This window comes from Triticum aestivum, chromosome 1A, assembly GCF_018294505.1.
Source record: "Triticum aestivum cultivar Chinese Spring chromosome 1A, IWGSC CS RefSeq v2.1, whole genome shotgun sequence".
In the NCBI taxonomy this organism is placed as follows: Eukaryota; Viridiplantae; Streptophyta; class Magnoliopsida; order Poales; family Poaceae; genus Triticum; species Triticum aestivum.
This window is the reverse complement of record NC_057794.1, coordinates 308,737,827-308,750,590: the sequence shown is the minus strand read 5'-3', so window position 1 is coordinate 308,750,590 and position 12,764 is coordinate 308,737,827. Positions and strand designations below refer to the sequence as shown.

At 45.0% G+C, this 12,764-nt stretch overlaps 2 protein-coding genes across 2 annotated transcripts; both read right to left on the bottom strand.

Moving 5' to 3' along the window:
* Positions 1 to 1,856: 1,856 nt before the first annotated feature.
* On the bottom strand, positions 1,857 to 3,271 carry LOC123121768 (uncharacterized). Its single transcript, XM_044541849.1, has one exon. It carries the CDS (start codon positions 3,090 to 3,092, stop codon positions 2,427 to 2,429), a length of 666 nt encoding a protein of 221 aa, XP_044397784.1. The 5' UTR covers positions 3,093 to 3,271; the 3' UTR covers positions 1,857 to 2,426.
* A 1,996-nt stretch (positions 3,272 to 5,267) lies between these two features.
* LOC123047532 (probable protein arginine N-methyltransferase 6.2) lies at positions 5,268 to 12,523 on the bottom strand. The gene is made up of 13 exons (XM_044471122.1): positions 12,245 to 12,523; positions 11,233 to 11,298; positions 11,041 to 11,109; positions 10,372 to 10,407; positions 9,936 to 10,001; positions 9,659 to 9,727; positions 9,482 to 9,559; positions 9,224 to 9,302; positions 8,882 to 8,976; positions 8,632 to 8,716; positions 6,187 to 6,380; positions 5,949 to 6,067; positions 5,268 to 5,850 (listed from the first exon to the last, which is right to left on the bottom strand). The coding sequence occupies exons 1-13, from the start codon at positions 12,437 to 12,439 to the stop codon at positions 5,808 to 5,810; spliced, it is 1,194 nt and encodes a 397-aa protein (XP_044327057.1). The 5' UTR covers positions 12,440 to 12,523; the 3' UTR covers positions 5,268 to 5,807.
* Positions 12,524 to 12,764: the final 241 nt, after the last annotated feature.

Below are 12,764 nucleotides of genomic sequence, written 5' to 3'. Positions count from 1 at the left end.
GCTGCTGGCAAGTTGTCGGCGGCGGAGATGGAAGCAGCGCAGGGAAGCACGCGACTCGACAAGGAACTTGGGAGCAACATGGGAGGCCGCTGGAGATAATATTAGGGATCCGGATCCAAATCCTACAACAAACGAGTTGTTGCGGTGGGAGATTGCAATAAGGGCTCGGTTGCAAGAGAAAATGCTTGAGTCCATGCAGGACACGCGTCACACGGAAGAGGCAGCGAATGCTTGCATGTAAGCTGTCGGGTGATTAGAAATGTTTTCCTTTAGGGAAATGCTATCTGGTGAATGTTCGCCAAAAGTCAGATCCTGACAAGCATCCCAAGATCCGTTAGACCTTAGTCCGATGGTGGCATTTTTATGCATAAAAATCCCCATAATTTAAACAAACTGCCATAGCATTTTTTTTAAATGCCAATCTAGCCTCACCCTTACATACACAAAACCGCCAGGGGAATGCCATGACCCCCAGCGAAGGTTCGTTGGGGATTGGCGTCCTTGGTTTGTAGATAGAGTATCATATCCCCTAAAAAGGGATAGAACATTCAAGAATTTTTTCTCTGAGCCCGGGCTTATCTGCACCTGTGTTGAATAAAAAATCAAAACAAATACTAGAAAAAGTCCAAAAATTCTTAAAAAAAATTCCATGGTAGGCAATTTGATGCGTGAGACCCACTCCAATTTTCACATCATTTGGACAAATGAGCAACTCTCGGAAAAAAGACAAATTCAGGGTCTGTAAAATAGTTTACTGTTCATATATTATTTTGTCCCGATTTTTTTTTGCTGACAGCTACTCAGATGTCCAAATGAGCTAGAATTTGGAGCGAACCTCACGCGATAAATTTTCTACCATGGGAAAATTTTAGAATTTTTTGAATGTTTTTAGTATTTTTTGTGAATTTTTTTCTGTCCAGGTGCAGACAAGCCTGGACACCAAATCGCTGAACATTCTTATTTGGTTGTCTGGATAAGGAGTATTTAGAGATACAGTTTTGGGAGTATCTAATCATCGGTTGGCTAATTTTGATTCGGGTCTTGGTCGAATCTTTGTCCAATTGTGGAATGACAAATGTCAGCCTTCGTTCCTGCTTAACTTCCTTGTCAAAATAGTCGGCAGATTTTCCGCTCAATCGAATAACAATAATCCTAAATTAACGCGCAGACTTGTTACGGGGCTTTTACAGACTTCCTTCTAACTAAGAGGGACTTTAATGAAAGAGTACACCTTGTGAACAGAAGAAAATGTTTCTCCTGCATACTCAAGCGCTCGGGTTCGACTAGGACAGATAACACCACTGCTCGACGATGTCATTTATAATCCTGCACAAATGATATGCTGTACAATTGCTAAGTTAAGGGAACTCCTACATTTGACAAAAACACCGACTCAGCTAAGGTGATGGAATCAACATGTTTGGTCAGAATGAAGTATCCCTCCTGAATTAAAATCAAGACAAAGGTAACTTCCCAGTAAGCCAAAGTCGTCACGTGCATATGATGTTTATTCGAGCTACGAAAAGACACATAGTACCAAAAGGGCCTGGTGGCAATCTCCACAGCCAGAGGAGGTTAATAAAAACGTTGGGTATCAGCACCCCAGTAAGCCAAAGTCATGAGCGAAGACTGTGTGAGGCTTTGTACAACCAGTCAAACGGAAGGGATCTATCCCAACAGAAGAGAATAATAAAAACGTTGGCTAAAATTATCATGGAGGTCTAATGGCCAGAATTTGCATATCTTGACACTTGGACAGGGAACTGCCTGCAGCCAAACATCAGGTATAATATGATTAAAATGGCCGTCAAATTATCATGCTGAATCAACTGAAATTTTGGATATGAACACGTGTAGACGATCAAAGCGCATTTACATTTCTTTGGCCAACAAAACGTGCACCACAGCAGATGATCACCCACATTCGAGATTCAACAAGAAACCGAGCAGCAACAGTTTCAAAGTACACATGTTCACGTTCGCATTGCATTGGTCAGCCAGAGAATCTGACGGCGGACAGACCGGATTGCATCAGGTGAACGCCAGACATTCTAGAGCACAAATCACCTAATCTATACAACTATTAACAACCAATGTACATACGTATAGTACTAGAAGAAGCGGGGACGTGTTTATCTGACCCACCAACTCATCAAGAGTTTCGAGCCCCACACACCGAGACCGTACAGAAGCGCTTGCGAAAAATCTCTCTCCGGGGCGCAGGAATGCAGGAAGGAATGGCAACCAGTGGCGTATCTAGGGGGTGGACAGGGTGGTCCATGGACCACCCTGGAATTTCCCCATAATCTATATAGCATAGAGAAAAATATATTTTTATAATAAATAAATATATTTATGTGAATATTTTGCATTGGTGGACCACCCTGGCATGTTGGGCTAGCTACGCCACTGATGGCAACAGAGGCTTACTGGTGATGGACTTGGTTGTTGACTCCTCCGCCGAGCGCGCCTGGCGCAAGCCCCATCATGGCCATGGCGAGCCAGGCCTGCTGACCAACGGCTAGCCCCATCATGAACATGTTGTCGCGCGCCATGGTGGCCTCCCTGGCGGCAAGCCTCGTGAGCCGCTCGGCCGCCCCCATCCAGGCGACGCGGAGCGGGGCTCCGAACGGAAGCACCGAGGCCAAGACGATGGCGTCCCCGGCCGCCATGTAGAAGGACGCGGCGTTGCGGAGCCCCATCTGCGCGCGGCGGGCGTAGGTGAGCACGGCGACGTTGCAGATCTCCCATCTCTGGATCGTCTCCGCGTCGGGTGCCCGGCCCAGTGCACGGGCGCAGAGGGGCAGGCCGCGGGCCAAGCTGTGGAGCGAGCGGCGGCGCTTGATGCCGCGCCGGGCGTCCTCGAGGAGCGCGGCGGGGAGGACCCCGTCGGGACCCGGCTCGACGTAGCCTGCGGTCGCCTCCTCGAGGGTGGCGCCGTCGCGGATCGCGCGCAGCAACCCGGCTCGCGCCTCGAGCTTGGCGATGGCGAGGTTGATCGACCTGAGGACTTCTTCGGGAACACCGACAGCTTGCGCGAAGGCTTGCGACACCACGTGCGCTGCCCCCCGCCACCGGTTCGCGTCCGCCATTGCCGCCGCTCGCCGCGCCGGTCTCTCTCCCTCTGCTTCGCGAGCGTGATGGTGTGGAATGTGGATGTAGAATAAGACGGGGAAGGAGGGGAGAGAGGGGAATTTATAGGGACGGGACGGGCCGGCGGCGAGGTGAAATGTGCTTTGTTACCGTGTCTTGGGAGAGAAGCCAAGCGGAATCGGCCGTATTACTGTGTCACTGACAGCGATTTTGAGATTTTTAGCCGCTCGTCATTTTCCCCACCCTTTCACTTCGGCGGAGCGCGAGGTAAATAATCGGTTACGCCGCGGGGCCCACCTCGCCAGCCTGGCACACCGGAAGCATTCAGAAAACCAAGTTCCAAACCCACAGGCTAGTTTTATTTAACTTGTTTATTTTTCTCAGTTTTTCTTTTATGGTTTGGTGTTTATTCTGTTTCCACATGTAGTATAAATCATCAACATGCGAACCAATCTGTGCTTGGATTGTTAGAAGAACAACGGTACGCCCTGTTCACCAAAGTTTAAGTCCTAGACTTTGACATTGGTGCTCGCATTTTTCTTAAAAAAATATTTTGACCTTCCACCGACGTCGTTCAATGGGAAGAGACGTTCATGTCGACAATGAAGGTGTCTATGATGACTTCCTCAATCTCAATATGATATGTCGGCTCAGTCTCCCGGAGATGCTTATAAGGATAGGGTGTGCGTGCGTTTTATAGCGGTGTGCTTGTATATGTGAGCGACTTTGCTTGTATTGTGTAAAAAATATCATAGGTTATAAATAGGAGAAAAGCACGAATAATCTACATGACTGATTTTCCTAACTCGATCCACCTCCACGTGCTCCGTGGGACCATGCGCCGCTTCTCTTATCATTATCTTTGTAACGGACGCAAGTTTTTCTCGAGCCAGAGCAAACCCATCTCCTCATGCTCTCTCTCTCTCTCTCTCTCTCTCTCTCTCTCTCTCTCTCTCTCTCTCTCTCTCTTCCCTTAGGCTACCTCCTATCGTGAGACTTCTTTCTGTGACGCCATGGTTCCCCTTTCACAAGGGCGCTGCCCAACAAACAGTGGCCTCCATGCGCCTTTCAAAGCAGATGAGATGGAGACGTCTCTCATGCGGCTGGTGGTCATTGCTGCAAAGGGATGGTCCCCGACGTTGTGGGGCATGGACACGTCCTACGACATCTTGACAACGCGGGGTTGATGTGTTGGAAACACCGACGAGGTTGTGACGACAACAGCTACAAGGACAATATCGGATGTGCTTCAAGGAAAATCGAACATGCACAGCACTAAGGTACATCAACGACGACCGCAACGTCAGCCATGTTAGAAAGCTTGGGAGCGTAGTATGGCTCATGTTGTGAAGTATTCATTGTGCAAATCTCAGCACAACATGATTCATGTTGCAAACCTCAAACGCAATATAACCCATGTTGCAAACTTCATCAGCTGGATCAGACTGCTATGTCGCAATGGATCAAACGGCTCACGACCCAGTCGGCCGGCACATATCGTCATCCCATATGTGGCGACTTTTTTGGATATCGGTTATAATGCTTCGAATCGTTTTATGGCCAAATCTAGAGATTATTTACGGTACATAGTACCCTGGTATTAAGTCAATCCAACCATTGATATGGTTCGCCTAAAAGTTCAGCTCGGGGATAGCTTAGTAATTTCTGACTAGGCTAATATTCTCAGCTTTGGGTTCGGCTCCCACGATCGCCCGATCGATTCCTCCCGTTAATCCAGAGGAACAGGAAAATTAACTGACCACACGCCGTCGCCTCCCTGCGAACGACCCCAATATAACTTCGCCGTACGTGACAGTCTCCTACTCCCGTGTGCAACATCTTCTGTTGGAGTGAATATATGGTCCTAGTAGTTTATAGCCTTATTAGTGTTCACTAGTGTTGTTATGCTAACTTAATCCAGCTTTCTTCTTCATGGTACAAATCAAACTGGCGTGCATCTCAATAATGATGGAACTGCAAGAAGCCATGGCCCAGCATGGTTCAGCAGAATATTACAGAATTGCCCTTTGATCGACTGCGCTTTCTTGACTGGAACAGCAACTCCTACAAAATCTCCTGGTCACACACAATGCCGATGAATGATACTCCTAAAAAGAATCTTGATACTACCACTCTTCTTTTTGCAACATCGAACCAAACATACACAGCTGTGATAATATGTTGACACTGCCAGATGATGATTTCACAGCCGCATGGAAAATCTTAGTCTGTTATTACAACCACTCAAGGGCCGCATGAATGTCATGTTGGAAAATACAGTTGTTACAAACAACAGAAACAATCTGCATGGCTATCTAGTGTAAGAAAAGGCGACTAATCAGATGGGCCAAGAGAACTGTACTGTTAACATAAGGGAAAACCTATGATACTTCGCCAGCATGTAATTATTGAATTTTTCAATGCTTCATTCATTCTACTGATCTACCCAAACTCGACTAGGAACAATTCAAATCTAAGGCCTGATTTGGAGTAATGGATTTTTGTTGGGAGTTCAGGATGAATTGCTCCGCGTCCAAAATTCCAGCTCTCCAAATGAAAACTAAATGGCAGCATATGTTGATCAATTTGCCATCATGATGCCCCGCTTCAGTCAGAATGCTCCAAAATTGCAATGGCCGATAAGGTTCATGATGCACAGGAATTGATAGATTTGCACCTGTCAGTAAAATATTGTTCTATGGAAGTTTTCCATGCTATCGCATCACGGATTCTTTAACATACCATTGGTCTCCAGTACTGCACAGACAAGAGGGATGCAAAGTTATATCAAACTTGAAAGTGATAGTAGAAAATGAGTAAACTGGATAACACCAAACCAGAGCAATCAGACTCACAAATATTTCAGGCAAATGTTAAGGAACCGGGCATGTTGCTGGCTCTGAGATATGGTAACAGAACCTTCCATGATTTGGTCTTTCTTTAACTCGATAGGTTCAAATAAGTAAAGGAGAGTCTGCATTACAAAAAGAACAGCATTCTTGTGGATGTTAGCAATGCAATTTCTAGGAATCTCAAAATAACCATATACCTAAGTGAAAAGGAAACCAATATGGCACTTATTAAAGCAATCACCTGCTGCCAGTGAGTAGGGGCGTCCTCTGGGGCAGTTGACAGAACAATTGAGACATCTGCCTTTTTCTTTTTATTGCTTGGGTTGGAATTTTGCATATTGACATCCAAGGGTTGGCTTGCTTGCTTCTTGAATTTCTGGCAAACTGGTCCATTAAACTCGACATCGAACCAAAATGCAAATCCATGCAATGGAGCTGAAAAAATAACACAGAAGAGAGCAAGGTTAGAGCATTTACAGCCGGATCCCTCATATTGCTCCTATATGCCTGTCTGGACGGCTCGGTCAGTGACCGGTCACTTTTTTGCGACCCAACCTGACCCCTCAAACCGGCCCTATACGTCTGGGCCACCCGGCACCCCCAAACCCAGCCCATATGTGGGGCAGATATGGGGAGGCCCGGACGCGTCTGCCACGTCAGATACGGGCCACACTGGCCCACCGTTTCCCACAAATACCCCACCCCGAACCAAACCCTAGTTAAAATCCACTCTTCTCGAGCGCTCCGCTTCGTTTCCACTGCCCGTCTCCTCCACTCCCCTCCCCTCCACCATGCCAAACTACGGCAGCAATTCCGGCAACGAGTCCGATCCCATCAATTGGTACGGGCTATTGAAAGAGGACGGCTCCGGCAGCGAGGCCCTGAACGACGAGGAGCTCACAGTCTGCATTGCCCTCCGACGGCACGGATGGACCGGGACAGGAGCTTGAGCTCCATGTCGTCCCCGGTGGTCTGGCGACCCTGCAGTCAACCACGTCGGCCAGTCGTGCTTCACGCCGCTGCACATCCGTCTCCGGGCGCACCCCTCCCCTACCCCTCCGGCCCCAGCTCCTCCTAGCCGGCGTCGGGTGCTCGTGCCCGCGTACGAGGATACCCAAATTGAAGGCGCACACCGCATGCCGCGCCGAGGGCAGAGAAGGTCAGTTCCTCCCGCACCTACGCGATTTCCGCGTCGATCGATACGTAGAAGCAGCTCCCGCGCGAGATCCTCCGCCGGTCGCTAAGCGCGGCGGAGACAGATGCGGGGCGCCTCCACCGCAAGAACACAAAGGCATTCCGGCTCAGCATCAAAGAGTCTGAGCGCCTCGCGAAGGAGAAGCAAGAGGCCGCGACGAAAGCGACACGGCTCGCGAAGGAGAAGCAAGAGTACTACCTCCACTCCTGTGACCGCAAGGGGAAGGGGCAGGCGAGGAAATGGTGATGTTCGGCTCCCCTCTCCGTTTATCTAGCTATCGTTTATCTATGTATCTAGTGATGCTCGGTGATAAACTTTCTCTTTTGGGTCCAATTGTACAAAACTTATAACCCGTTTATCCCTGATCTATATAGATTATGCTATGTTGGTATGTTGATCCGTAGTTTCCATTACGTTGCATTGATCGCATGGATGTGTGTGTGGGGGGGGGGGGGCAAATTTGAGTTTGAGGGCGCGGTTGCGAACGGGGAGATATGAGGGGTGATCAGTCACTATCTACGGACGCGGCTGCGGACGTATAGAGGGTCAAATTTGACCAGTCCAGCTGTTGATGCTCTTAGCATTACATATTTAGATTTCCATGCAGATGAAAAAGACAAGAAAAAATAATTCAAGGAGTACAACTGTACCCAAGATTGTGCTGTTTTCTTTCGCATGTCTTCAGTAACTCTATAGAAAAAAATGTATCTTCGGTGTAATTTGCATTAATAATTTCAAGTGACACTATCTGAACAGGGCCTGGCAATTTCTTGCTCTACCACAAGATAAAAAATATGCACATAAATTGTATGTAGTCTATCTTTGCATGTATGTATCAGTACTGAAACAAACATCATTTATCATCGTTCCAGAGCATGTAATGGAGGGTACCATGGCCATTCTCTTTTGTGGGTTTTCAATCTTACAACTTCTATATCTGTGTGCCCGACGAAAATGCAACTCAACGAGACCCTAAAGAGATGTGATTACTTATCACCATACATCCTTAACACCAGCTAGCTACCTGAAGCTGCTAAGAATTGCCACCTTGCTGCAATAGGTTCACACACAGGAAATAGATTCCTGACTTCAGTAAGAATCTAGGTAACACTTTTCCGGTACGCCTTATATAGTGGGTTTTCCGCTTCTGCAGGAAGCTTGTTCTATCAACAGAAACATCCCACAGCTTATCAAAAAGCCTCTCTAACAGCAGCACTGTCTTAGAGTGATCAAGCTTAAGTCCTCTCAAACAGACCTGGCACGATCATTAGCTCGAGGACTCCACAGATTAAAATACATAACCGCTGTAAACAAATATAAGATGTTTTAGATACTTGTGTCAAGTCTATAAAACGTCTTATATTTGTTTACAGAGGGAGTATATCATACTATCAGTAGAAACCTAGCTGTGCAAATTTACTAGATGAAATCATGAATATGTTTCACCATGTGTATCTACCTCGAATGTAAAAAGAATGAAATACAACTTACCTTGCAACATTGAGGTAAACTTGTATGCAGCGGTAATAGTTTCAAGATCTGGAGCTTGTATGGTATAGCAATCCACTTGTGCAACCTGTTCAAGGGATCCAGTAAGTTGTACTAAAAAATAGTTCAGCTTACATAAAAATGTAGAGCTACACAAACAGGAACTAATTTATACGCAAGGTCCGAGGGTGATATGTGTGCAAAGCAGATGTCAAGCAGAGAAGAATACACAGTTCAGCAACAAATATCTCACCACCGTTGGCCATGTCAAAACATTCTCGCCACTAATTGTCTCAACAGAAGGCTCCATGAATGTGCATTGTTTTGCAAGAGGCATCATACAGGACACTGAATCAAGCAAAGAATAAATTACAGATTAATCTGAGAATGAGAAACAATAATTAGCTTCCATGTCAAGCTAACTTAGGAAGCTATTGGCACATTACGAACAAGCAACTAAGTCTCCTCATATTTAAGGAATCTATACTACTCCCTCCGTCCCATAATATAGAGTGTTTTCGACAAAAACGCTCTTATATTATGGGACGGAGGGAGTAGTTATTAAGAGAACATATACAAAGGACAATGAACTTACTTTTTATACCATATACATCTCGCCAGAAGTAAATACTATCCTGATATCTGTGCGAATTTGTAATAGGCGCAAGATAAAGCTGCAGCACGATTACTTGTTTATGTCAGCCAAGCAATTTTTCAATCAATGTCTCAACCAAATCATTGCTACATACTCCCTCTGTTCCATATTAAGTGTTGCTGATTTAGTACAACTTTGTACTTAATCAGCGACACTTAATATGGAACGGAGGGAGTAACATTTTGCGGAAACACTTACCGACGCATGAGATGGAAGAATAAGACCCCCTGGCTTAAGCCATTTATCCCTAGCAAAAATTACGCTCCCCAGCATACTCTACAATCAACATGACTATATTTCAGATTTCACATATCGGGCAGATGTAAAGTGATGTGTTGAATAAGTCCAACTGCACAAACAATATATTTATAGAACCTCATAGAGAAGCATATAGCCCATCCATTCAGATATAATGACATCAACTTTTTCTTCAATTTCGACATCCTGCATTTGAATATTATAGCAGTCAACTTCCATAACGCTGAAGGCCTCAAATATTAGTTTAAGGATGCTAAAGCAACTACAATCAAGATATTATAATTGGCTATAATCTACAAGAAAGATAATGTTTCAACCTTTCATAAAATAAAGTTTTAGGTACATGCAAAAGGTGATGAAATAGTTATGACAGAAATGGCAAGAAAAGGTGTACCTCGATTCGTCCATGCAAAACAATGACTTTGTCAGACAGCTCATTTTCCCTCACAATTTCCATTGCCTAAACACATTTAGATTGAAGGAAATGGAATCAGCATTAAATTTGTAGAAGCAAATCATAAAACAATGAAAGTAAAAAATGCATATTAAAGAAATTGCAAAAGCATTTCACAAACATACATATTATTAGCAGATAGTATGGTAGCAGATCAAGCAAGGGAACTTGCCTAGCACCACTTTTCAAGCTACTAAGTATTTATCACTATTCTAAGAAAAATGTATTTATTTGATCATAAGGGGCTTCCCTCCATGTTGCATTTAGCTTTCAAGTAGCACACAGTATAAGAGTTGGGGTGCAGCACTAGTTTATTAAATTACTTGTAGTTTTGCAATCTCAACCATAAAGGAAAAACCAAGAGGGGAGGATATACCTGTAACGCAATATCACTTGCATCGACTGCATAGACCTGAACACAATAAACTCAGTAGATTAATTAAAAATTAAATATTAATGGAAAACAGGCAATCTGCCATCCACATCATAAAATGAATTAGCAACATTGCAAAATGAACCCGTAATAATTATTATTACACAGCAATATAGCATATATGTGTCTTATTGCAAAAGAAAGGGCTAAATTGCTGCAATCGAATGAAAGATGATTCAAAGCACAAAAAAGTGTAAGCATGGAGGCTACTAGTATTGGTAAACAATGGGTACAATAGATCTTATGGTACAGATCAAATTATCAATGCGTGCATTGATGCAGCTTTTTAAATGACTATCTGGTGCTAATCTCTTTTTATTTTTTTGGTGAAAGAGTTTGCTCCTGTGTTCTCTCTTTAGAATATCATTTTTTTTGTCAGATATGTTCACAAATGGACAGCTAAGATCCACAGAAAAACAAATTACACCGTGATTAAAAAACTGATCAATATCTGCTTAGTGTGAATTCACTAAGCGACCAACTTATACAGAAAGAAAAGAAAAAAATGAGGAAAAGGCTTGAGGAGCAACAAAGATTCGAAACATACTTAACATCAATATAGAAAGGGACACTTAGATAGGTGTCCAGCTAATAATTAATTACTTAAGTTACCCGAGTGGCACCAGCAAAAGCACAAAATATAGAAAGAACGCCAGTGCCGCAGCCAACATCCAATACGACCTGAAAATTGAAACTTCAGCCATTCATGAGTTAATTGAGTGAACAGAAAGCTGTATCCTGTTTGGTATCTATCCAAGAATATCATGTAGTCCAGTAAGCATACAAACTGTAAGCAACTCTGACCTTGCCTGAAATTAGATCTTTGTGGTGCATGATAGCATTTCTGTAAGTATTAGTCCTCACATGATCCTGAAATTAGCAATCTCAAGATTAATACTAATTCAAGAATGATGATGTTGCATTATCTTGAGACCTAAGCAATCCAGAGATGCTACTGAAATCACCAACACAACATAAAGCTCAAAAAAAAAACTGGTGTAATTAGTGTATTCTGAGAAATCTTTTTTCAATAGGTGTAAAGTCTGTGGCACTCTGTGTAAGCATAGCAGCAGCTGCACATCACTCTCTACCAATGCACGCCAGGTCGTAAGGTTAGTAGCTTACATTAACAAATTACCAGATAACAACATCTGAATTTCCAGGTGCGCGACAAACAACAAACAATGCTAGCATCTGATCATAGCATTTGGGCAACAACAGTGTTATGCTAGCTCCTCCATTCAGAATAATGACGCATCGTTTTTCTTGTTAATTTTCCTGACAAACCAAAAAAAAAAAAAAACTGTGGCATGTCCATTATTTCTTTGTGTGGCTTATGTTGTGTTATAAGTGATTCAAACAGTGGTCATAATCTTTTACCTGCCAAAGCCAAACAAAACTTCAGATCCACACGGAGCATGATCATAAACATTTAAGCTACCCATCTTCTCGTGGAGCATGATTGTAAACATTTTAACCACCCATCTCCTCGTGCAAGAACATTATTCATGCGATGTCTACTTAGTCAATAAACAGCCCTAACTATGCGAGCTTATACACGACACACTAACTGAACCAATGCTAACACTAGGTCACATCCTCGCAGGTGGTGGAACTGTAAGGAACCTCGGACATCCTTATTTGTTCGATGGAGACGATCCCGTGGACTCGGTCCACAGATCGCTGCCCGTAGTAAACAAAACCCTAACTCCACAGATGCAATAGCAAGTACAGGCAGGCGGCCAATCCTCCATCAAATACGGAGCATATATCATAGAGGGAGAATTGAGAAAGTGTGTGCTCGTGCACGCGTTACCTTGAGCATCTCCTCGTGGACGCCGATGTGGGAGTAGGCCTTGAAATAGGCCATGTCGTAGTCGGTGCAGGGGGGCGGCGCGGGGTGCGGCAGAGCCGAGGCCGCCTGGCCCGGAGGAGATCCCATGCCGCCGACGCGCCGCGGCCTGCGCGGCCGCGGCAGATGGCCGTTGCCGTCCTCGCCGCCGGCGAACATCGGGGCTGTCGCGAGTGGGAATGGAGAGGGCGAACTACTGCTCCGGAATTCAGATTCCTCACGTGGGCTCTCTCGTGCTCAGATGATCTAACGGGCCCGTTAACATGTCTGGAGGTCCCGCCTATTGCGAGACAGAAACTCAGGCCCAGCGCGACGCACATCTGCTACACAGTGCTCCATCACGTCAACGGTTGCACATATTTCTCAAAAAAAACAGTTGCACATAAACTTGTCAAATATTCACTCTCGCTAGGGCCGGGGCGCCACATCTGGTTAGGCCAACCCCAGGCTCCGGCTTGTATCTCACACTCTGTGGACTTCGATG